Consider the following 26,596-nt stretch of genomic DNA (forward strand, 5'->3'; position numbering starts at 1 on the left):
CCTTAAGTGGAAGCTCTTATCCTGCAGCGAGTAGTTCGCTGGTACGTTTGATGACTCCTGAAGCTTATCTGGTTGTTTTTGCCACAGCCATAGCCTGAATAATCGACAGAGCGTATAGTGCAGGAATAAACACCATTTACCGAACAAATCAATGTACTTTTGACGATAATATGACTTTATTTAAATGAGGAAACACGCCATCGCTCGCTCACTTCTATAGATTTGTCTTACCGCCTTTAGTGAAACCATCAACAAGCATTTCAGTTTTTGCTGCTCCAATGCGAGTTTTTTCGCCTCAAGGTAGTCAAGAACGCGGGATGGCCTGCCCCATCTCCATTACAACGTCCACCGTCATCAGATCACTTGGGCGAATCATTGCTAGTGGATCCTATTTTTGCATATGCCGCACTTCTCAATCTCTAACTCCATGTCCCGCAGTGCTCTCCTCCAGGTTACGTTGGGTTAGGTTTGGTTAGGTTAGGTTAGTTTAGGGCTCGCTCCCCATTGCCGTGAAGGACTTCCGACGCTCCTACGGATAATAAGGGAAGTAGAATTCGTGTTTTTCCTGACCTGTAGGTGGTTCTAAACTCCAACATGGCGGACGTATCCAGGTTGTCGCGTAGTTTCGATTTGAAGATTTCTGAACTGCAACGTTAATTTTCGATGCGTTGAAGGCGAACGAGTATTAAACGCTGCTCATATACTTCTGGGAGGCGTAACCGGGTTCTCCAAAGCGAAGGCTATATTTGTCGCGTATTATTTGCAAAGTTCCGGCGTGTTTGATCAACCACATTTCGTGAAGGTGAATTTCACGTTTACCGGTTTCAAGACTGAAATAGCAAGCGTGTGGTGCAGGAATCTCAGAGACACGCAAGCACACGACATCTGTGCTGCAGTTCTCTAACAGCTAACATTTTGTAATTGCGGAGCGCGTGTACGAATGTAGTTTACGATTTACACGGTAATGTTGCGACATCCGTGTGTCACTGCTGCGCATGTTTTTGGGAAACCTTAACGAAATGTCGCATTATTTCTGCATTCTTTCCCAACTGATTCGACGAGCTGATTCAAATGCAGAGTTACAAAACTGACTTGGTGTACGTTTTCACGTTATTTCGTGCGCTTTCTTACACATAATGGCTATTGAAGTTTGAAACAAACGTGTTCAGTTTTGTCTAGACAAGTTTTTGCTTCCCTTCTTGGCGTGAGTTACACAGAGGTGTGCTCCAAAAAAGAAAAAAAAAAGAAAGAACGTTCATCAGATATGTAGGCAGTACCGCTCCAAGAGCTCTGCCAGACACACACAAGCATTGCTGACGTAACAGGTTTGCTGCTTTTGAGTCGCTCAATCCATTTCTTCCGAGGATGCGTCGAAGCAGGCGGTATTCTATGTGTGGAAAGAAAACGCGGAAAGGACAAACTGCTATCCCCTCGGCGCGCAGAGTCGCATTGCGATACAGAACAAAACTAGTTTGGTTTTGTTCGCTGGTCGTTGTCTGCAATGTTTACTTCATCCATGATTTCAACAGCAAAATACGGGTGCAGCTTAGGGATGCATGCAAAAAGCAGCAACTTCTTCGCAAGTGTACGCGGGGTCGGCTGGGCGTACCTGGTTTGGCTAGTCTCGAGTTTCACCGCTGTGCGGCGTCGATTCGGCGAAAAACGCGATGGTGCAAGCGATGTATCTGCGTAATGGGAAACCTGAAACGGTGCAGTACAAACAAATGTTACCTCTGTGTATAATAATTTGAAGCATGCAGATATTAAGTATGCATCTGATATCTAAAATGAGCATGAAGAAAGATTGCCAGTAATTCTGCTCATTCTGTGTCTCGAAAAACGGCCTCAATAAAAAAAAAATACATCTTAGTGAATTATGGAAATTAGAATGTCAAAATAACTTGCGGATAAGGGTTTCCTCCACTCGCATACGCGTAAATGTGAAACTAATGTACAGGTAGTCGTAGTTGTTTTATTTTTACAAAAATAGGTATTAGAAAGGGCTACGACCACGAAGTATGCGACACGTTTGACACGTTCCTGTTTATTTTGTGTGTGTGTGTTTCAGCTTGGACAAATTTTAATAAAAAAGCCACGAGAGTACGTCATTTTCACAGTTGAGTTCTACGGTCAGGCGCATATATAAGAATATACTAATACTATACAAGAATTGCATAAGATATACTATACAACAAAAGACTACAATGACTAATAAGGACGACTAATTAATTAAAATCATTGATTACTCTTTAATTAGGACGTCTTAAAGAAAAGCCATATACCGATATGGGAGAGTGTCCTAGTTAAGAACCAGACCACGTTTAGAAATTTTGAAACACGCACGTGTATTAAAATACCCATCCCTGAATTTTGACACGCAAATGGGCAAAAACCGAAACCGTGGCATCCACGTTTGGTGTGGTGGTGTTCACGGTACGGGATCTGTATATATTTCTGTATGTCAACTGCGCTCGCAACTATATTGTCTTGGCTCAGAAACCGTATGTTAATGGCACGTAGGGAGAGGAAAAAGGAATCATAAAACACCAATATACCTCAGGTATTCTTCTCCTTAGGGAAGCGAGAGTTCCCCGTTCCTTTGCTATACTCTGTGAAATTGAACCGCTGTTTTGTATACCAGCTATTTATTGACTCTACGCTGCAGTAGTGTCAGCGCGCTGAGCGGTTGAGCCGTTGAGCTGGAAGTGGGATTAGAATTGGAAATGAAACAAAAATAATAATAAATAATACTAAAAGGGGAGTTAATGAAAAAGTGTTGAGCTACCTGAGCTGATCGAGGTCGGTTCACTCTGGAAATTGTTGCACCGACGATAGCGCCACCTTCGAACTCAGCTAAAATTGCCCCTCTGTTGAACATTGAACCGTTCTTCACGGCTCGCATGGCCGCGCCCACGAAATCCCCAATAAGCTGTTCTCGTTTTGTGGAGTGTGCGCCAACCTGTTTGGAGTTCAAGGTACAGGTGCTTAAAGTGACAGTCGCATCCGTTCCGGGCGATTTCGAAACTTTAGTGTCATTTTATTCTTTATGGACTGCTGAACACTCCATCGAAAACCCCACACGAAATAGTGGCGTTGTTCGGCTGTTATCCGATGGAATACACGACAAGAGCAGACGACGGATGTTGTGTGTATTCCGCTAATCCCTCTCTCAAAAAGTGTGGAAACGTATTTATCTAAGAACCAATCAGGGTGCGGCCTCCAGAATATGGGCCGGGACGCTTTTGATCCGCCGTCGTCTGTAACCTTTGCAAGGCATTTGGATGTCAACATGTCAGACGCGAGCGAATGTTACCTGTCGTCGCTATCCAAAGGATATCCAGAGGATTATCCAGAGGATTTCCTCGCCAGGACAGTAGTGATGCAGTAATAGAGAACAATGATTCTTATTCTACGAATGCGGTGCAACGACACTGTAAACCAGAGATACCAAGATGAAAATGGTCGCGACGATCATACGCCTTTCGTCAGTTACGAGCAGCTTCTCGATTCAGTGCTTGACAGACGCCTACTTCAAAAACAACAGCCCAAGAGTTGCCTCTGCGGGTTTTGCAATCAGAGGAGCCGAACGTGTATTGTGTTGCCGTGCAGTGGGCCCCGTAGCGACGCTCTGCACTAGCACATTGTCCTAGTGCATAACGTATTTTTCGTATAACATATTTTCCCCTCCCTGTGCAACCGTCTACAACTTCCTGTTTCAACAGACAACAGGTAAAGTAACATGTTTTTTTTTTTTTCAATTTCTTTGAGGGACACTGGTTATCACTTTCAAACGATCCCAAGCAGCACAATTTACTGAAAGTCGAGTGCAATAGGGGTAGACGGGTAGGTGGAAGATCTTGAACAGGCTACTGCAACTAAAGAACATTGATAAGACACATACAGTTTACCCCTATTGCATTCGACTTTCAGTACATTGTGCTGCTTGGGATCGCTAGAAATCACGCAGCCATCGCTGATGTAATCGTACAGTTATACCAGTGCCGCGTCAAAGTGGTGCCGAAAAGTGAAAGAATCTACAAATTCCATATCAAATCTTGCGCCAATCTCTTCCGTTTGTGCTGTATTTCACATGAAATGCATGTTTCCCCACAACTAGCACCCCACTTTTTATCATCTGAATTCAGAAAAGCATCTTATCTGAACAAGTCCAACCCTGCTTATTATAGTGAAACACCTTGTTGGGCATGTTGGACTACCATGTTAACTGTACACGAGAAGGGACGCGCACACACACAACAAACACACTTTGGTGGCATACTTTGTATATAGGTTGCTTCATGTTTATACATGTGTAGAGTTTAGCTCGGTTGTCTTTCAACACAAGGTATATTTTATTGCCTTTACCCTTTTTGGTTGACACAGGAGATTGAAGGATTTTTTTCCCTCAGAGGTATGTATGATTCACCAGCTGGATCTGGGTCTACCTGGATGTGCTGTTGCTCGTCCAATCCCCATATGAGGGTACTAACCGATTCAGAAGGATAACATATTCCATTTACATGTTATAACGTACCTTACTATGGCTACCAATGGATATGTATGGATACGGATATAATTCTTTTTTTACAATGCAGTCTATTGTTAACACTATGAGTTTTGCTACTTGCCTGCATTCGGAGCAAAACTTGCGAAGTGGAGTAGTTTGTGCTGAGCGAGCATCCTACAACAGGAAAAGACATGGACACGAACACGCACAACAAGATAATCTGCTTTACTAGCAACTAAGTAAAAGATTACTAGAAGAAGCTGGCCACAGTTTTTCCAGAAGCGATCCCAGATTTTCCAGGTGTTGCGCCAGTGTTCTTGAATTTTTCTTCAAGTAAAAGAAATATCTTTCTTGTATTCTGTCACGCAGTTGCTATAGTGAAGTAGATTCTTGTTGTGCATGTTTGTGTCCCTCTCGTGCTGGTTGAAGATGATTCCCTTTATTCGTAGGACATTGAAATGATGCGAGCGTACATGTGTTCGCACACTTATTCCATCTTATGCAGGTTTCTTTCATATAAATTGCTGCTCTTTTCATCCTTTTGCTCCACAGCAATCCCGTGTCCCAAACTAACAACTTCAAGTAAATCTTTCTGATAAGTCCAGTTGTAACTCACGCCAGGCAGCATAACATTGAGACCTGTCTCAATCCTGCTGTCCATGTCTTGTTTCAGTTCTCTAATGTGTTGTAGAGTTACATAGAACTGCACAATAAAAGGATAAGCAAAGCATGACTGAAGTTTTACTTTATCTTGAAAACTTTACAGTGCAACAATAGAGCATGTTTCTTTGGACTCCCATATTCGCAAGTGTCGAAAGCAGAGCTGACGAACTTCGAGACAATAACACCACCGTCGACTACTCCCAGCCGGCGCAGCCCTCTGGTTCGCTTAGATAAATACGTCACGTTGATGTCGGTCTTGCTGGAGCCTCCACGGCAGCGGTGGCGGCTCTGATCTTTAAAATTCGTTTATTTAATATCTAAGCGGCTCCCAGTCATGATAATTGGTCAGATAGACCAATGAACGATACTGAACATTATGGTATCAATTTGATAGACCCGGTTTCGGATGCGACTGTCACTTTAATACGAGTGGGAGAGCTTCGGCAGTCTTCCTCTGGATTCGTGGGTGCATCAACGAAGATGGACATAGCTTTCGGGATGGCTGTGTGTGTGACAGCCGATGTCCTTCTCCGTCTGTGCATGTGTGTTAATAACTGGGAGTTTACGTCGCGAGACAAATGAGATCACTGTCTGTGCATGAGTGTCTGCGCGCTCTTGTTTAGGAAGCTTGAACTCTGCCTTGATACATATACTGTAATATGAATTTTATACTATGCAAGTAACATCTGATGTAGGTCCAGGGTCTCATTATGATACAGCGAGCAATGCTGCGACGCACTTGATTGAAAGCATTGCTGCGAGAGGATAGAGAGGTAGCAAGCGAGCTGGTGGTATTGATCCATAACTTAAAAACCCGAGACTAGGGGACAAAAAAACGACAAACACAGACAATGTTTGGAGTTTTTTTTTGTCCCCTAGTCTCGGGTTTTTAAGCTATGGATCATTGCTGTGAGTTAGCTTGTTTCCCGACTGATTGTGCGCTGAACTGAACTTGCAGTTTTGTAGAACAACTTCAATAGAATGCAGTTGTAGCGAGATAGTTTCCTTGGTTTTGTCGCATATTGCGCTCACTTCGTCTGCTTTCTTTTGGGCGCCCCTTGGGCTTTCGCGGCCTCAATGCCAGTCCTGATACATGGCTGAGGCATGACCAGAGGTCGGCACTTTGGACCGCCGCTCACTCATGCTCACTCACCAGCAGATCGGCTCATTGCCCGCTCACTCATGCTCACTCACCAGCAGATCGGCTCATCGACCGCTCACTCATGCTCACTCACCGGCAGCTCAGCTCATCGCCCGCTCACTCATGCTCACTCACTGGAAGCTGAGCTCATTGCTTGTTCACTCATGCTCCCTCAACGGCAGCTCAGCTCATTGCAAGCTCACTCATGCTCACTCACCGGCAGCTCAGCTCATTGCCCGCTCATTGATGCTCACTCACCGGCAGCTCAGCTCATCGCCCACTCACTCATGCTCACTCACCGGCAGCTCAGCTCATCGCCCGCTCACTCATGCTAACTCACTGGATGCTCAGCTCATTGCGCGCTCATTGATGCTCACTCAATGGCAGCTCAGTTCATACTCACTCACAGGCAGCTGAGCTCTTACGGGAATGGGTGAGCCCTCAGAGAAACTCAAGGAAGAGCTTATTTCTTTGCCAGACTTTGTCGTCCCAGAGAACTTGAGGAACCAGTATGATTATGTTGGAAGTTCGAAGGGCTTTAGGAAAACGGTTCAGCTTTGCCGCCACTCTCCTCAAGAAAAGCACGGGTCCAGCATATCCAGCAAAACTTCAAAAGACACCTTCATGTAGGTATATGAGAGCCAGGTATTGGAGTACTGCTTTGAAGTAGTGGCGCGGCTATACGAGGGGGCATAGAGAAAGTAGGGGGCTGTATCCCCTGCTCACATTGTGGGCATACTGGTATTAGGATCATGACGTGTCAGTCATGCACAATCATCTACATGAGCCATGCAAATCCAGAAGAGGGAAACATGTATTACACACGTACGAGGGCCGTGGTCGGAACTCGGGAGATATCGCTCCTGTTGGGTCGTTGGTAATCTTGCGGGATAGAGGATATAGAGCAATGCAGGACAGGGGTGTAGCGACGGGGGGCTTGGGGGCTGAAGCTTTTTCCCGAAACCGCACCTTTGGTAGTATGTTGCGGAAAGAGAAGAGAGAGAGAAATCCTCCCCTCCCATATAAACCTTCCGAAATTTTTTGTTCTGGCTACGCCCGGATGCAGGACGTGAATCATCATCCGCTCAACTCTTCGTTTGCTAACTCATGCTCACTCAACTCGCCGCTTGCTCACTCATGCTCACTCATCATCCGCTCAACTCTTTGTTTTCTCACTCATGCTCCGCTCAATTCTCTGTTTGCTCACTCATGCTCATTCACTCGTCCCCGGCTGTCCGTTCGCTCATTCATGCTCAGCTCATTTGCCAAAATGAGCATGAGTGAGTTTTGCCGAGGTATGGGCATGACACAGACAGTGAGGTATACTATATATTGTTACATGTGACATATTGTAGTGTACTGAAGTCAGCTTCACTATTGTATTGTTTCTTCGCACGGTTACTTCTTCAACGTTATTTGAATGAGGAATGCGGAGAATGAGGAAATTTATTCCTTGCATGTTCTGGATGTTCTCTAATTGCTGACCCCTGCTGTTGGGCTAAAACCCTGCAACTACACAAAAAGATTAACAAATGTAGAACAGGGGACAGAAACACGGACACAATGACATGACCGAGATCATCATATGCTGTGATTTTTTTTTTTCTGTCTCTGGTTCTACATTTTATGAACATGTGCCACATTGCCAGCACCATTTCCCTCTTGTTACGAAGGGAGCTTCTCAGTAATAAAAATGCAGGTTGTCAAATGCGCGTAAACAGTGCTTACATTTTTGGGGTCTTCACTCACCTAATGTTTATGCAAAAAAAATGATCCCGTAGTTCACATGGCATACTGAATATGAGCGTGCTCCACAGCCACGAACTACATTTTAAATTAGCACTGCAGTATGTCTATCGGCATACATGAAATTACCCTTCATAAGTGTATCAGCTCATAATATGGGATGGGGTGAAAGACACTGGCATCACATGTTGCATCACTAGCGGTAATTTTTCACTGAAGCCTGCAACTCAGCGATATAATTCACATGTTGATTGCAGAAAAAGTAAGCACATGTTTGTTATTACTTGCTATACAGTTGAAACTTGTTAATGTGATGACGGTCATTCTAGTGGATTTTGGCAATAAAGCCATTTTATGATAAAGAACACCTGTCAAGGTGGAAGCTATGAAAAGTAGTAAATTGAGTGAGGCATAGTGAGGCATTTTAAAATATATTTTTTCTTTCATCCTTTCAATGTTGACATACACTGATTGTGTAACTGTCAATCTGAGCTATTCCAGCCAAAACCAGCCAAAGGTGCAGCTTGACTCTCTTAAATGTAACTGAAAAAAAATTGTGTGCATTTTTTGGGACGATGGATATATAGAATGTAAATCATCATTTTGTTTTCTTGATCAATGGGGGCGCATTAAACTGTGCCGAAATATGAAGTTGTTCCTTACGAGTTTGCTTCTGACATCTAACCAGGCTAGCACGGATCTGCCATCCCAAAGGGCATGTAGAACGAGAATAAATCTGGTGACGTGGTGAGAACTCAAGAATGGAGCACATTTTGTGTCAAGTTTACGATAAATTTCGGATAACTTAGCATTCTTAAAGGAGCCCCAGACTATTTATGCTTGTAAACTGCTGCATGGGGATTAGCTTCACATAAAAATATCAGGCTGATCTATATTCATTGTTTAAAGGGACTATCGCATCCGTCCCGGTCGATTCCGAAACTGCAGTGCTGTTTTACTCCGCGTTCATCACTGATAATAACGCCGAAAACCCGACGCGAATTGGCAGCGTTGTTCCTGCGTAGTTTGATATAAAACTTCGCAAGAGCAGGCGACGCATTCCGGGTTCCCTCTCTGGAAACGTCACACGGACGAGGCCAATCACTGCGCGCCCTTTGACATGGAGAATACCAATCACGGAGCAGCCGGAGGCATCTTGGTGGCCTTGTCAACCGACCGACAGGCAGGCGGGCGGCCGGGCGGGCGAGCGAGGCGGAATGCCAGGGAACAGCGTCTTCGCTGTTACCGGCTCGCGGAACGTTGTTTCTGGTTAGTGTCGAACGTATTCGTACAGTCAGGAGCGTACCGCCCTGTTTCACGTAACATGGTTACGTCTGCACTCACACTCGTAAGCGAGAGTCAGCGTATTTACCGAGCACTTTTCACTTAGTATAGTGCGATGCGAACGCCATGCAGACGATCTCGGAGACAATCGCCTGCGCTGCGCTCCCATTCGTGTGCCTGGCTTACGTCATCATCGTGTTGATTGCAGATGGAATATGGACCTTTAAATCTCGTTTACTTAATATGTAAGCTGTTTTTGGAAGAGAAATTTGGCTAACTTGACTCTGAAACGGTGACGAACATTATCCTATCGGCATCATACATACGTTTCCGGATGTGATAGTCCCTTTAACCAAGCGTTTGAGAATATCAAGGACTTTCAAAAAATAACCATTTTTTCAGATAGTATATTCACATATAGGTCGTCTAAAGATATCTGCCCTTATTTGTATAACCAGCCTTCTCCTATAACATATTGAAAATCTACAGGTTTATTTTACTTTAATAAAAACAAAACCAAAAAGTCACCATAATGTGCCGCAGCTTGTTCGTCAGTTGAGGTCATCTCGGAAGCAAAAAATAAAAAAAAAATAAAGATGTCTTTGTGGCTGTCTCCTGCGAAAATCGACACTCTGCTTTTCCATCTTGAGAACCTACAACTGTATTTGTTCTTACGCAAGAAACATGTTTCGTCAGCTCATTCATATCCCATCTGTATGACGCTATAGCACACTTTGAACAAATTTTGCATTCTACTGTTCTGCCCAGTTCTACAGATTAGTTGCAGTCGCTGCTTCATAACATCTTTGTCAAAATTTATGATAGTTTTCACATACCTGAAGTCATCGGGAAAGTGAACAAATCTCATCATTTCAAGGACAGACCTCTCCTATAGCATGTTCAGAATCCGCTGACATGTGTTTCCTGTAGATCTTATCGCATCAGCTGACCATATTGGCTCAGATCATGTCGGAATGCGGCGTAAGGAATGCGCTCTCGGAAACAATTTATTACGATTTCCTGTGCCCTTCAGCTTGATCCTTCAACCACAACAGAAGAAAAGCCCACACTCTTTCTTTCAGTCGAAATAGGTGTTTCTGCTGCATTAACGGAAGGTGTCTCAAAGTAATAGTACATCCTTGTGGTCTGGGTGGTGCCCTCACTGTGCTTTATGTCCAGTAATTTATTCTCCAACCGTATGTCTTTGGCAGTGAGGCACAACGTATGCAGTCTTCAAGCTTTCTTTCACTCGGAAAAACAGCTTACAGCTTACAGCTCTGCAGACATCAAAATATCTGCACGCAATAGGGAGCTGTAATCTAACCCTATAGGTGCCAACTCTTTAAATGGTCCTGCGAACACAGTCATAGCACTCTTAGTACGGCACAACGCATTTATGTCAAAGTCATGCTTGTGAAGGTAAAGGCATGCTTGCCAAAGCCAAAGAGGCAAAGTGATGCTTTTGGAGGGTTTTATTATGCCCTGCTGCTCAGTGTATGGCTTCTGCTTTTAGCTGGAACAAACCAATAAAAAAATTAAAAAAAACTGTGAGGAAAGAAATATGTCACTTTCAGTCGCCGTCGACCAAGCAACTAAGTCAATAAAGGTGGTTGTTATTCACTGTGCTATGTGATTGTGTTCATGTTAAGTCACCCGTTTAGATCTGTTAGTACCAGCTAGCTTCCTTGTAATGTAACATGTATGTGACCGCATGGAGGACAAAGAGGAGGAATTAGCTAGTGTAGCGTAGGAGCTCAAACACTGGTATAGCTAGTCAAAAAGAAAATATGGGCCATACATCACATAAAACACAAATACCAGTATATTTTCAGCAACCACTGTTTAATTTCTAGTATAGGTGCAGTGCATATAGCGGGTCCATGGACTGATTTTTTTATTCTTGGAGAAGTCGTATTTTTGCAGTTATAAGGCATGACAACATGTTCTACATCCGAAGTGTACGTAGTAATTAGGTCTCGTTCAATCATTGGAAATAGAAAGTCGGTGCTAATGCAACGTCGGTTTCCCTATGTGCCGCTGTACTTTTGAAAAGCGCGCTCGTGATCATTTAGTGCGAGGACATGGCCTCGAAATAATGGTTGTGTGAGAGTAAGTCTCGGAGCGTTCTTTTTGCCTTTTCGCTTGAAAGTGACGGAGAAACAACGCTGCAGAACTGCAAGCGGCGCAGTTAATGCAATGTCGCGCTGGATGCAAGTTTTATAGCGATTTCATATTTCAGCACAATATTTATAAGCTGTAAAAATAGGTGCAAGGGTACCATACAATGAAGTAGCTGGTAACGTAAGTTTTAGACCTCTTCTTGACGTGGGTGCTTAGCATAAAGAGTGACCTGTTAATAAACGAACTTGGGGATTTCTGAATGTGAAGATCATAAGAGAGAAAGGAAGGCGAACAGATACCAGAGAGGGTGCCATTCATTTCTCACACTTCTGATTTCAGTTACTTATTGCTCTTGGTTTTCTTCAGCTCCGACATCTGACAACTAGAATTTGCACTGTATATCCACGTGAATAAAAAAGATCCAAAACTTCTGTGAGAAAATTTCGTGTTTTTTAAGACCTTCAAAATGGCATTCTTAGGTTCCAGGGTATTCAAAGACGAGTGAAAACAAAGTGCGTGAAGTATTATGTCTAGATACATCTCTTGCAGCTTTTGCATGGCAAATCGTTATCTAGGAAGGTGCGCGAATTAATATGGCTGTCCCTGAAATTAGAATCTTATTTCGTTACACTTTGAGATTACAGTAATCTGGTTACAAATAATTACGGCACCTCTGCTGACTTAAGTTATTCATCTGAGGGAAACTAGTTCTTACTTGCAAACAAACAAACAGCTTCTTCACATTCATATGCAGCTTATTTGTAGAAAGGCATTTCGAGAGTCTGTCCAGTGCCTGTTCCCTGCATTTATCAGAACGTAGGCTCACAGGGAAAACCACACGCAGGAAAGTACACATTCCGTTTCGATTTCACGATTCTGCGGTTCTGAGGCTGGAACACACACAAACACACACATACGGACAAACACAACACATCCACACGGTATCGGGCTTTTTCGTGGATCGTCACTTTTCAACTCTCCGATTTCACAACCAAAGCAGCCTTGCAGGAGAATGGCGATGTCCGCGACAATGTTCATAATATAGCTGAAACCAACACCGGGAACTCATTTGGTGAATTGCGACATACTCAAATTTGACAGGCAAGCAGAACAAACCATTAACTACAGTATCAACAGAATCCTGATAGCCGGCGAAAAATACAGTAAACGATTCGTATTCAGACTCGGTACTCTCATTCCCAGCCCATCGCAAAGAGCCACACCCTGCGGGGAACTATTTTGAGAGGCAGGAGCCAAAAGCCTTCGCTGCTCTGGGGATGTCGTGCCTGTCGACCAATCAGAGACGATTTATTTTGAAAGTTTTGAAGTTTGAAGCGTTTGTATCGCAAAAGTTGATTTTGACGGCCTTATCTTTACACCATTGATTTTTTATTTGTTTTGAGGAGTTTATTCTCGAAGTTTATTTTGCGAAGTGAAAACCAGAGTGATCCATGTGCTGGCGTGAGAGTTTGAGAGCGAACTCCCAATCGAAATCTTATATATCGAAATACTACACCAATCGAAATCTGCCGAAGAGATCAAACATTCAGTCGCTCACGCCTCTTTCACATACGAATTCGTTTAGAAAGCACCCCAAGAAGAGCACATAGAGTTCGATAATAAAAAGAGGAGGAACAGGAGGGGCATACGCTGTGAATGTGCTAGGATACTAGCCGGAGCGCGCGCGTCCGCCAGCAATACGAAAGCAGTACAGTGGAAGGTAACTATATAGCTATCAAGGCGGAGAGGCGCACGCACAAACACACATATACACATCAACACACACGCACAAATTATGAAAGGAAAATGACTGAAAGGATGGCGGTTAGCTGGAGAACTTTCATAGTGCAGAATAAACCCTGAACTTAAAGCCCCCCAATCAAATTTTTCTTCGCGTACGCACAGAAAATTTTGGTTGGCTGCGGTAGATAGGGTCAGTATGACGAAATAAAAGTAACAAGACAATGAAGAGCGCTACGGGTCCACCTCCTCGGAGAGAGCCATAGTTATCGTCATAACGTTATATATTTTGGAATAACGCAGCAGCGCGTTCGTCGACGACGTTCTGGCACCGTGCTGGCGAGAACGTTGTTCGCGATTGGAAGCACTTGACACAAAAGAAATTCTGTAGTTTCACGTGAAGAATGCAAACATCTTGAGTAAATTGTGTAAACAATGGCGTGTGACTGCAGTTCCGGTTAAGAGCAATTCCAGTGAATCGACTTCTCGCCAGAACCGTGTCTGTGCAGGACGCCAGCGATAACCACTCCTCTGTGTCATTCCGAGATAAATAACTTCACGGCGATAACTACCGCTCCCTCCGAGGAGGCAGGCCCGTAGCTTGCTGTCATTGTGTTGTTCCTTCGATTTTGTCATACTGAACCTTCTCATGCCGCAGCCAACCAATGCCTGATTCACACTGCAACTTCTTTCCGTTTCGGATACGGCACAGATCCAGTGCGGAGGTGGTTGTCGTGCGACACACTGTTGAGATACATGTGTTCTTGATATGGAAAACACTTGCGTGCGGCCAGTTACGCCTGCACTCCACCACAGCTTCATTCCACAGGCAGCCATGAAAGGGCAACAGTGATGTGGTCGGCGAAACTTTGAGTTGTATTGAAGCGTATCTGCGGCATACCGAGCAATTAGAACTTCTTGCATGGCCAACGTGCTTTAAACCGAGGCAGCCATGTTGGAAAAGCCAGGGCGACAGCAGAGCAGTGACGCGCTTGCGCGGTGCGCCTGCGTTCATTGGTCAGCTGCATAGCCGGATGTAACCCGTACCGCATCAAGTTCGGTCGAGCTCAAGGTCTTGTCGTGCGTGTGCTTTGCGGTCCCTCCATGGCTCGCCGTGCTTCGTTGCCATGCCAACCGAGCCGCGCCGCATCCGTAACGCATAAAAATGCAGCAGTGTGAACCTGACGTAAAACTTCCGTACGTACGGAAAGAAAAATTGAACTTGGGCATTTAACGAACACCTATGCATTCCGGCAAGATTTCGTTGTGTCATGTTCTTCTGGGACGGAGGTCACAGCTGATGATCAACCAGAAGGGCAAAAAGCAGTGGGTTGCAGTGGTATCAGACTTTTTCGAGAGTCAAGAAGAACAGAACAAAACAAAGCTCAGGGGCACCTACTGCGAAGGGATATTAGGAGCTCCACGACGCATATTGTGAAGAAAGCAGTATTCAAGCAACAAGACAAAAGACACAGCGATTCAGCTCTATCACGAAGCTGTATTGCAGCGGATGTGGACTCAATGACGCACGGCGAACTGCACACGGAGGCACTTCATCGAGGCAAACGCCGTATGACATCGTCGAAATGCATAAGGAACCTCAGGCAAATGTTGCGGTGTATGCTGTGTAACAGATTTTGAGCCCCGGCTGCATTGATTGTCACGAGTTTTTGTACCTTACTGTCTCGGTGATCCTCTGCAATAAAATTTGAGTCTACAGCAGCAAAAACTGCGATAGTGATCGTGGGCAGAGCATGGCGTTCAGTGTCTGAATGGGGAATATAATTGATGTTATTACGTCATTCACATACTGCACTGAAGGCCAATAAAACGTTTCTTGGGACTTGTGGTTTTCTTCATTTGAAGTCGTTGTCAACATGGTGGAGAGGAGTGCCTATTGTAGTGTCAGTCATGAAAATGAGGTGATTCTTTTTTGTAAATCAAAACAGTGAGGCTGCCTCAATAATGTAGGTCCCCCGCACGTAAAAAGGGATAAAAACGGAAAGTCGTCATTCTACTTCACGAAGGTTAGATAGGTAAATCCTGTCCCCCACTCCTTCCTGCTGTCCTCTCTTCATCTGTCCACGTCTATACGCCGCTCATAGCCACAGTTGCTTCGCGGCGCTAAGACGAAATTTAAAAAAAAGATAGGTAAATCGCTGTTGGTGTAATTGCCAATCATCTCGCAATAAAGTTGTTGTTGTTGTTGTTGTTGTGTAATTGCGGTAGGTTGCTATAAGGAAAGCATACACTTCACCTGTTGGCGAAATCGAATCAGCTAACACTATGGGTTTAAAAAAAGAATTCATATTCTTCATTACTTTCGCCGGGTTTAGTTTTCGATATGATTCATTTTATCTTCAAGGTAAGGGGTACATTATTCACCGGAGACAAAATATTGCGTGTGCTGTAATATTTTTTCTGGGAAGTTCTGGTCGCTCTTCCTACTGAGCTTCAGATAAGCCTCTGCTCAACATTATGACTATGTTGATGCGCGGACCGCAGTCGTTGTACAGCAGGTGCTCACATAGATTACAGTGTCTCTGCCGTGTGCTGCGTTCTCTTCTGGTTCAACTGAGGTTCGATTAACCGGTTCGATTTAAAAAGGTGTGCAATTTTCGGATTTCTGAGGGAGCGTTGCTTCCCACTTGCGTGTCTCTGAAGTACCGATAGGCGATAACTGTACCACGGCGTTGTATATTTTCTGACTAGTATCTTATCGGTAACATCTTAACAACATAACATACATAACATACATAACATCTTATCTTAACAAAGATGATGTGGTTCTATTACGACACGTTCTATTCGATGCTGGAGCTTCTTAATCTCACTCAGCAGAGTGCTGTAAAGCTGTATCCATTTCACCCTTATGGAGAAAGATGCTTCAATGAATTTCACTGGACTAGATGATGACCGTCATACCCAACAAAGGGAGTTGCGCTTGACTTTTACGGGTTCTGGTTTGGTGCTGGACAGTTGGTCTTCCGGTTGATGTAGCAATTGCGCACATACTATGTCTGAAAGGCTTGTTTCTTTTTCCTTTATGTGCAGAAGTAGGATGTCGGGCATGTACACAATTAGACGGGGTGATGACAACTGAATAACAAACGAGACATAAATAAGCATTGAGAAATGCATGTCACCAAGGAACAACTGAATAACAAACGAGACATAAATAAGCATTGAGTAATGCATGTCACGAAGGAAAGACGATGATCAGAAACGTCTGCGGCCAAGTAGCGCGAACAAGACGTCATCCATATGAAAATATGGCCGCATAAATCAGATGTTTCAAAAGAGAACCGTTTGAGAGCATTAAAGGAGGCGAAGCCGGTTCTGTAGGTTCCGGACATAGCCAACAGGTCTTGTGCTTGACTAGTACGGGTTCTTCTCTGGTGCTGGACAGCTGGTCTTCTTCTTGCTGTACCAACTGTGCACACTATGTCTGAAATGCTTTCCTTCCTTCTTTTCTTTTGTGCGCAGTTGCTGAATGCTAAGCTGGTACAAAATGAGACGTAAGGATGTGCAATAGATGTATAAAGGGCACAAATAAATATTGGGTAAAACTGTTACTAACCAAACACAAGAAAATGATCCGAAACGCCCGTAACCAACAACATGTCATGTTTATGCAAATATGGCTGCATAAATCAGCTGTTCCAAGGACGAATCATAGAGAACGTTAAAGGTGGCGAGCCAGTTCTGAGCGTCCAGGACTTTGGAAATAGATGCTTGTGGCTGGGATGCTACCATTACGTTGAGAATATTTTTCGATCTGATTTTCCTTGTCATTTTCACAGCTTATGCAGGACTTGGTGTTGTAGGAGCAGCGAGATCTGTTTTCTTTCTCAAAATCACGCAAGCGGTATTTGGAGCACGCGAAGTTCATGCTGAAGTGGAAAGCGGAACCCCACACTCGGGCACACAAGTGTACTCGGGCAGCCGCCTCAATAACTCGAGCGGAAAAGCTTGGAACTTCAGGGGAACGTCACAAAATTCAGCCGCAGATCCGCATTTAAAAGCATTACCTTTATGTTGTTTCCATTATAACAAACGACGCACTGCTCTGCGATGAAGAGCAGTGTCGCCAACGAGCCTCAAGCGCACTTTTTTCATTGCGGCCATCCCACGGCTATAGGTTGGTGACATGCGTTACATTTATTCCGAACGTCGTAGGAGGCAAAATAAATCACCTAATATCGCCCTCTGTGCTTGCTTACCGCCGCTTGTTTATCATGATCTTCCTTTCCTGTGCTCCGCTGGTTGCGTGCATCCTAGCGTGCACAAGCTGCGTGCATCGAAGGAAGAGTCTCGCGACAGCAAGATACCTGTTCAGCGATATCCGTAAACTGGTCTTCTTGCACGGTGTTTGAGAAGCCGTACCGAACAGTCAACTCACCCGTTTCTTGCAAAATGCATTGGTGCATTTCCGTTAACTCACAAGGTCGGGGGCATGAACCTGGGGTTCAGTGCATCGCGTGAAGCCTCCTTTACGGGTTGGAAATTTGGAACCAAAATGGAACCTCGAAGACCCCAATATTCGCCAAAGAAACATGGTTCAAATGTTTTGCTATGACACGGGCAATATCCCACTAGCGAACGAATGCAAAGCAGTGTCATCGGAACGTGCTGCATGCATTTTTCTATTCATAATACATGGCTTCTTTGGGAGTTGATCAGTTGAAGCCTCCTTTACGTTTTGTTAGAGCTAGGAGCGCAGCAGCGTGTTCCTTGCGACATGGTTGCGTCAAAACTCACAATCGTAAGCGAAAGTCAGCACAATACCGATGATATTTTACTTAGATATTCCGGTGCGAACGCAAAGCGGACGAATACAGAGACGATGCTCGAGACGATAGAAGAGAGACGATACAAGCTGCTCCCGGTCGAGAGTATTTGCACTCCGATCGTTATGTGGTGACGCTCGCAGTACGAGTTTCGTACACTAGCACGCTAGTCACGCCCCTGCTTCTGTACAGTGCACCAAGAAGGAGTATCACGCTCCATCACGTGACCTCTTCCCTTCTCTTTAGGAACGCGAAGAAAGAAAACGCGGGACGGTGGGACGGCAGAAGAGCAGAGAGAGAGGGAGGAATAGAAAGGCGATGCACAGCAGCACACCAGGCATGATCAGGCCGTTCGAGTGCCCTTGAATTTATGCTCCAGGAATACGACACTCAGAGCGCCGGAGAATAAGCCAGAGAGCAGCTACTTGACGGGCCCAATCCCCTGCGCTGCGCTCCCATTCGTGCCTGGCTTTCGTCATAACGACGGCAGTTGAGCACTAGTGTAGCAACAGGGCGCCAGCACGCTTGAGATTTGGCAGCGGGTGTTTCGCCCTCTCATTCAAGCATTGACATCGAACTGGGCTGTGTGAAGGTTTCCCCAGGTTTTCGGGCAGACATTCCAGAAGAATGCTGGCACAATTTCCCATGAAGTCGACCCAGATCGAATACCAACCTTCTTGTTTCTGTCTGCTTTCTGCTGTCCTCTCTCCGTCTGTACGTCACTCACAGCAGCATTGTTTCGCGGTGCTAACCCCTTATCAACACAAGCTCTTTTAAATGAACTCTTATTTATGAATGATTCTGAATGAAGTGAACATTACTTACTGTAGGTAACGTTTTTCTCAACATGGACAATGTCTTCACACGAAGATATACACTAGCACCACTACAGCTTGATATGAAACACATTTCAATCTGAAAATATGTCTGTATCTGGTAATACAGGACAGCCGTTGCCTAAGTAACCGAATGCCGTAAGGTGAATCTGTTACACCACAGCAACAGGGAAGAGTATCGCCGCTGCCGATGAAACTCCCCAACCAACATCATGAAATAAAGTTATTTGTTGTGCTGCTGCTTCACCATATGTCGACAGCGCCTGTACAACGTGTACGAAGTGTTACTCTACTGGCTACGTTTTATTTCCATTTGTTTATATATAGAATATTGTTAATAAATCCATACTTCAAGTTTCAGCTGACCCACACCCCTACGGTAAGGGTTTTCTGACGACCTTGGACAAAGTAGGGTAAGAGCAATCCGCCTCTTATCCCTCTTGCCCCTTTCGCTGATTTTTAGTATATCAGTTGAGTGCTTAAAATAAACAGTCCCTGGTATGTTTGAGGATCGGTGTGTGTTTCTCTTGGCGGCTCTACGTTGTGTTTTCAGATACGTGTATATCTGGCTTTAAGTGTGGATATCGTATCAATTGTTAGTTTTCAGGAATCCTTAAAACTTTGGGAGGGACTAATCTTGTATAAACCATTTTACAAGGTAGAGGTACCATACATACATTGGTAGAGCCCTGGAACGGTAATCCAGAAGATGTGGGTTCGTTCCTGCAGCTTGCTAACCTTTTCAGTGACTCCCATGTTTCATCGTTAACTTCTTAGGCAATTTGAGGCTTTGTTGTATTTGTCCCTTGTATGTCATTCCAGCCTCAGAAGATCAGTTGTCTAATAGCGATTTCGCGTGGTCATTTCCGTACTGTGAGTGCGTCTATTTGTCCATGTCTCTGGGTTTTCTACTTACCTAGTCATTCCCTGATAGTTTTCTTTGCCTGACTCCGAGTAATTACGGTCTCCTGGTCTGAAAGTGGCAATCATACATGTTCTCGCGCCGCTTTCCTAGCACAAGGATATGCCAGCTTGCACTTTTTCCGCCCGGTCTTGGCACATCAGGGGATCGGGTTGCCTAACTATACCCGGCCTCGTCACATCCGCGTGCGGGCGAGAGCCCAGCCGCACGCCGAAGTCAACATGGATTAGCAGACGACGGAAACGGGAAACCAGTCATTGCGTTGCGCCCAGCGTGGTCCAAGCGACTACCTCCGCAAGCTTTTGGGCACGCATGTTCGGGCGACCTGCCGCGATCATTTTTGACCACGCGAAGTCGCCATAAGTATTTATCGCTAGTACAGCCGCAAGTCTGAAAGTATTAGTCGCGTAGTATCGCTCACAAGATCAATTGCCTGCCGAGAGATATGTGCACAGGATGACTGCCTGAAGCCGAAATTCATATCTGCAATCATACCACATCGTGTAAAAAAAAAGAAACTGTTTGATTTGAACTCGTTTCCGATGGTGTGCACTGATCCAAGGCTACGGGCAGCGCTTGCGGGCAGTGGCCAACCAAGCGCGCTCAATAGAGCTTGGGCAAGGAACACCTTTCTAGGGCGTTCTCTGGTGTGACTAAGCAAGACAAGGTAGGCTAAACATACCTGGCATAGGAACGATTCCATTTGTTCTTCAGTGACGACATTTCCGTTTATCTTCGCTATCCTGAGCATAATAACTGTAGCCTCCTTTTTCTTGCCCACAGATAAGAGCCACGAAGATGATTCCGGCGCCCACCTGTAATCATTTCCATTTCCATAAGTAACGAGATAACAGCTTCTTCGGTGCTCATGTAGTGCAAGAGGACGAGTGTCGAAGTGTTCCTGGAAGAGTCAAAGATTGCACCGCACGTTGGATGACCTACAGGGCCACGACTGAAGTGAAATAATTTCTCCTTGAGGAATGGAAGATTCCCCGGTTCCCTTTGTTGACTAACACGTTGCAAACTACTAGGTATCAACACTACTTCCGGTTTCGTTTTTGTTGTTTTCGTTTTACTTCATCTTTATCTGTGCGTGAAAAAAAGGCAGAGGGAGCGAGCTACTGCAACTACTCTACATCGGTGTGACTTCCGAAGGTACAACGAATGTTGGACGAAGCTACGTAGAAAAATTAGAAGGCAAGAATTATCCCATTTGGAGATTCAAGGTGAGCACGTACTTGAAGACGAAGGGATGGTGGTCAGTCATAACGACGGAACGGCCAGGAGAAGTGGCAGAGAGAACAAGATGGGACACGAAGGATATAGAGGCACTGATTGCCATAGTACAGACATTGTCTTCGTCTCAAGCGGCATACGAAATCAACCAGACATCGGAGAAAGAAATCTGGACGAAGTTGGAAGAGGTCAACAGAGGACGCATTCTAGAACGAAGATTGTTTTTGCGCCGGCAACTAAATGGAATCAAGTGGGAGGAAGGAAATAACGCTTCCCTCTACATGCATCGGGTTGAGACTATATCTGAAGAGCTGCACACTTTGGGTGACTCACTGGAAGACTCCGAAATTGCCTCGGTGGCGCTCCAGGGGTTGCGAAGAACTTTTTACGGAATTGCTAGAAGCTTCGACGTGTGCTTCATGGGAGAGGTCACACCAGAGCGCGTAAAATACGCACTCCTCCAAGAAGAATTGAGACAGGGGACGACTCCCGAAGACTCAGTGTGCAAAGCCAAGCTTGTGCATGACAAACGTGATCCCCAGAGCCGAGGCACCTTCCGGTGCTATAATTGCGGAGGTGCAAGACACATGGCACGGGAGTGCTACACGAAGAAGGATGCAAGGCGTCACAAGGACACGCCGGGACCGAGATCTCATCGCGACCCAGGACGCGCACAAGTGAACAAGTCACGAGCAAGAATCGCCAGATCAGCAGCTAACACGTGTCCAGATGGGAACGGTCACCAGGAATTTGCTTTTTGCGCTGCCTTCTGTAGCCTTCCACAGGAATCAAGGCGCATCTCAAGAAAACTGACATTCCAGGTCGTGGTCCATCGAGCAAGCCGCCACATGACGGGACAACAGGATTTCTTAACTGATTTTCATGACGAAGAACCAAGACAGGTCGTCATGGCCGACGGGAATGTCATTGATGCTCGCGGAGTCGGATGCGTCATTTTAAAGGTACGAACAGAGCACAGTGTGCATACTTTAAGGGTCAAGGATGTGCTCTACGTGCCAGGTCTGGCAGACAACCTGATCTCCGTGTCCAAACTGACCGAAAATGGAATCATGCTGACGTTCGTGGGATATAGTTGTACTGCATACCGAGGGGGCAGATTCGTTTTTTCCGGGTCAAGAAAAGGAGGGTTCTACGGACTGCGAGCTTCCCCCAATTCACAAGTAATTGTACGGTGAATTTAGCGAAAGCGGGCTCCCTCATTTGGCAACGTAGGATGTGTCATTTAAATTACGGTACCTTGATTCGCATGAGTCACGAAGGTCTGGTTCGAGGTTTGCCGAAACATCTACCTGCAGAGACTAAACCCTGTGAGAACTGCATCGCAAGCAAACAAACGAGGACATCGTTCAGCACATCGGAAGCGCAACGAAGAGAAATAACCCTGGAATTGATCCATGTGGATCTCTGTGGACAATTCCCGGTTCCATCCCTGGGAGGTAGTAACTATGTCCTGGCCATTCCTGACGACTGCTGAAGAAGGATCTCGGTACGATTCCTGCAACATAAACGGGAAGCAGGAGAGACAGGTATCGACTTCATATGTAAAGCGGAAACGCAAAACGAGTATGATTGTGAAGACATTACGATCCGACAACGGTGAAGAGTTCCTTGGAAGGGAACTGGAAAATTTTCTCACCAGAAAAGGAATCGTACATGAGAAGACTACGTTATCCACCCACGCAAAATGGTGTAGCAGAGCGCACCAACCGGACTCTCCTCGACACTGCAAGATCGCTACTCAGAGAATCAGAGCTCCCGACTGCCGTCTGGGCGGAGGCACTAAACACGGCCGCTTATGTAAGGTACCGCTCGAGTAAGAAACTTCTCAACTGGAGAATACCGGAAGAGATCTTCACAGGGCGTACCCAGTCGGTCTCATATTTCAGAACATTTGGTTGCCTAGCGTACGCTTCATCTTCAACAAAGGTTCGTCTTCAACTTCACATCGTACCAAGCTAGACAAAAGAGGAAAACCTGTCATATTCGTCGGGTATGCTGAGGACCGCAAGGGATATCGCTTTTATGACGCCGCTCTGTCGAAGGTCATCATCAGCTGTGACGTGGTCTTCCTGGAAGGCAAACGAGGATCAACCTAGATAGATAGGGGAAAGGCCCCTACTTACTCTTACATGGATATTGAATAACCATACATGCCGACATAGGAAATCAATGATTTATCGTCATCAGAAACGGATCAGTGTGAAGAACTGCTCCATGACGTGTCAAACGTAAATGCAGATGAGTTTCAGGCATCACAGCAGGAGAACTCGAGCAGCGGCGAGACATCTTCGCAGAAATCTGATAGTGAAAGCACGAGACATCTTCGCAGAATTCTGATCGTGAAAACGGTGAGAAATCTTCGCAGAATTCCGGCCATGAAACGGTACCACTTGCAGACGTGGGACAGCAAATCCCTCGCAGGTCAACACACACTTCGCAGACCTCCGGATCATGTACAGGTGGATCCCACCCAGAAGAGTTATTGCAATCAAGCGGGCCTACAACTCACAGAACCGCGCAGCTATGAGGACGTCATGTGTTCACCACAAAGGCGAGAGTGGGAATTGGCCAATGGTAGAAGAAATACGATCTCCCCGTGAAATGCACACATGGGAGCTGGTTCCTCGGGAACCTGGAGTGAAAGTCATTCAATCAAAGTGAGTGTACCGCATAAAAACAGGACCAACAGGAAATGTTGACAAATTAAAGGCAAGGCTTGTCGCCGTAGGGACGTCGCAAGTGTCTGTGGTTGACTATTTTGAAATTTACTCGCCTGTAGTTAAGTTAACGAGTCACGGGACCTTGCTGGCTCTAGCAAACGAAGAGTGGATGGAAATGACACAACTCGATGTCAAGACGGCATATATATCACCATGGACAACTTAGTGAGGAACTCTATATGGAGCAAGCTCCGGGGAGCCTCGACTGTCATTTAGCGGTGTGCCGCCTGATAAAAGCAATTTATGGTTTAAAACAAGCCGGACGCTCCTGGTACAAAACACTCGATTCGATCCTCCGAAACCAAGGGTACACCAGGCTGGAGTCGGACAACTGCGTATACGTGCGGCAAACGGCATCTACGAGGATCATCTTCGGTGTTTATGTCGACGACATTCTCTTAATGGCCACTACCAAAAACGACATCAGGACGGCCCTTATGGAGCTAAGAAAGAATATCGCACTCAAGGATCTAGGTGAATCCAAGTGCATTCTAGGAATCGAGATAGCACGTGACAAGCACGAAAAGAAACTTTCTATCCGCCAGGAGAAGTATGTGAAGGAAATTCTCCAACGATACCACATGGAGGACTGCAAGGCAGTGAAAACACCCATGGAAACGTGTCAACGCAAAGATCAGGTCACGATCGTGCCACGGAAAAAGAGGAAGATCGTCCGAATGTACCTTTCCAAGCCTTATAGGACATTTGATTTACATAGTACAGGGTACACGCCCGGACATTGCTTACGCTACTCACTACCTGAGTAAGTTTAAAAACTGTTTTCATCTCGGTCATTGGAAAATGGCAAAGAGAATCCTTCGTTGCCTGCGTGGAACAAGTACAAGAAGAATAACCTACAGAGCATGCGGGGAACCAGTTATAGGATACTCTGACGCCAGCTGGAATTAATCGCCAACTGGTCATTCACGGCATGGATATGTATACACTTTATCTAAAGGGGCAATCAGCTAGAGATCAGTGTTGTCATAACCTACTTACCTACGGAAAAGATGATCGCGGACTACGTGACTGAGCCCGTGAAGAACGCTCAGAACATCATGTGCTCCAAGGAATATGGTTCTATTGTGACTCATTGAATTGAGTAAGAGATAACATTAGTTTGTCCAACGTGCGAAGGGGGAGTGTTGAGTAACATGTTGCAAACTACTAGGTATCAACTGTACTTCGGGTTTCGTTTTTTTTTTTTTTTTGTTGTTGTTTTCGTTTTACTTCATCTTTACCTGTGTGTGAACAAAGGCAAAGGGAGCGAGCCACAACGCCACGCTGATTCTGGATCGGATCACGAACTGGGTGGTTGGTTGGGCTGAATGTACGAAGCATATGACCGAGTTAATTCAACAGCCTTGACACAACAAAAGGAACGGAAGTCACCCGCTGCGCAGTCTGTGATTGATGAGCGAATGAAACTGCGAATTGATGCTTTCCCTCTTTTTCTCATTCCCAATATTGAAGAGAATGCGGAGCCGGCTCTAATTACGGTTCCTTTAGCACATAAATCATGAACGGTGCAACCTATGAATTCTGTTGCTTTTGTCTTGGTGTCAAGTTAACGGCATTAACGGCATCCTTGGTTTTGCGAAGAGAATTTTTTAAACCCCTTTAGTGTCTCTTTAAGGAATAATAGTTCCAAGCCCTGGTTTCGTTTTCGCTGGTTTTATGTCTCAACTGAATAGTTTATTAGAGACTGCGCAACCTCGAATGGGCGCAATCAGTAACTCAAAATCTGGAACGCAGAAATGCACAACAGTTGCGGCGTTTGAGGTGGCTTTTGAGGTGGCCCGAACCGCACACTCCGAGTTTTTTCATCAGCTGGACTCTTGCCCCTTCTCCCTACCGAAATTGCTTGGTCCCTGGCCCAATCCAGCCCAGCAACGCTCTGCGCTCAAAGCCCTTTTGACATTTCTGGACACCATCGGGCTTCGATCGTTATTGTGAAGGGGATCGTTATTTTATTGCCCCCATTTTCCCACCAGCAATGGGGTAGACTGTCGCCTCTGGCGATGAACCTCCCCGCTCTCCAAAGTCAAAACAAAGTTGTTGTTGTTGTTGAGGTGGCTGTACATTTATTAGCGTTACCTCGCCATACGGGAACCGCAGCGCCGTCTAGCGGGGGAGCACATTGTAGAGAGCTGTACCAGCAGACGTCGAGGACGATGACGGCAATCAGATCCGCGAGCATAATGTTTCAAAAGAACGTTTGCTGAATGTTTTCAAAGACGCCGCCATATGGAAACGCAGTCCCGTCTAGCCGGGAGGCCAGGTTGAAAATAATTAGAGATGGGACGAATCCAGAACGTTGCAATTCCGAATCGTCATCCAAGGAAGGTTCCCCGAATTTTCGAATCTCGAATCTTTCGAATGCTTTCTTTAAAAACGCTTGCAAAAGCTAAAAAAAACTTCGACTGAGAAGTGTTTTGAAACAGAATATGATACATTTGTTCAATAAAAAAAAATACATAATAGTTCAGTTTCGGGAGAAAATAACCCATATAGTTCATTTATTTAGCATATTGTTCATCGACTACAAGAAATACATAAATTATCGAGCCTGAATTATTTCCATAAAACTAAAGCAACACTCAAAAGCAAAACCATATTACTTTTACACTTGTAACTCAACTTCCTGCCTGAGCGCTTTCAGTCCAGAACAATATAAACAAAGAAACAAGAAAACACCGGTCGGTCAATGAGGCTTTCTGCGGACTCCGGAAGCGCCTATTTGAAAAAGAAAGGAATAAACGTGGCTGTTGGATTCAAAAGATTCGATTCGCTGTTTTGGGCACTAGGATACGGATTCCCGAATCTCCAATCCCTACCAAGGATTCGCGGATTCCATGATTCGCGGACT

The 26,596-nt window shown here is 45.3% G+C and overlaps 1 protein-coding gene across 2 annotated transcripts in view; it reads right to left on the bottom strand.

Annotated features, from left to right (window-relative positions):
• The window catches only part of LOC135378503 (solute carrier family 22 member 13-like), a 102,899-nt gene that overhangs the window by 29,868 nt on the left and 46,435 nt on the right, over nt 1-26,596 (bottom strand). For both annotated transcript variants that reach the window (XM_064611548.1, XM_064611549.1), the window contains exon 5: nt 20,433-20,565. In XM_064611548.1, coding sequence (XP_064467618.1) covers nt 20,433-20,565 — 133 coding nt within the window. The remainder of the gene's footprint in view (nt 1-20,432; nt 20,566-26,596) is intronic.

This window comes from Ornithodoros turicata, chromosome 1, assembly GCF_037126465.1.
Source record: "Ornithodoros turicata isolate Travis chromosome 1, ASM3712646v1, whole genome shotgun sequence".
Lineage (NCBI taxonomy): Eukaryota > Metazoa > Arthropoda > Arachnida > Ixodida > Argasidae > Ornithodoros > Ornithodoros turicata.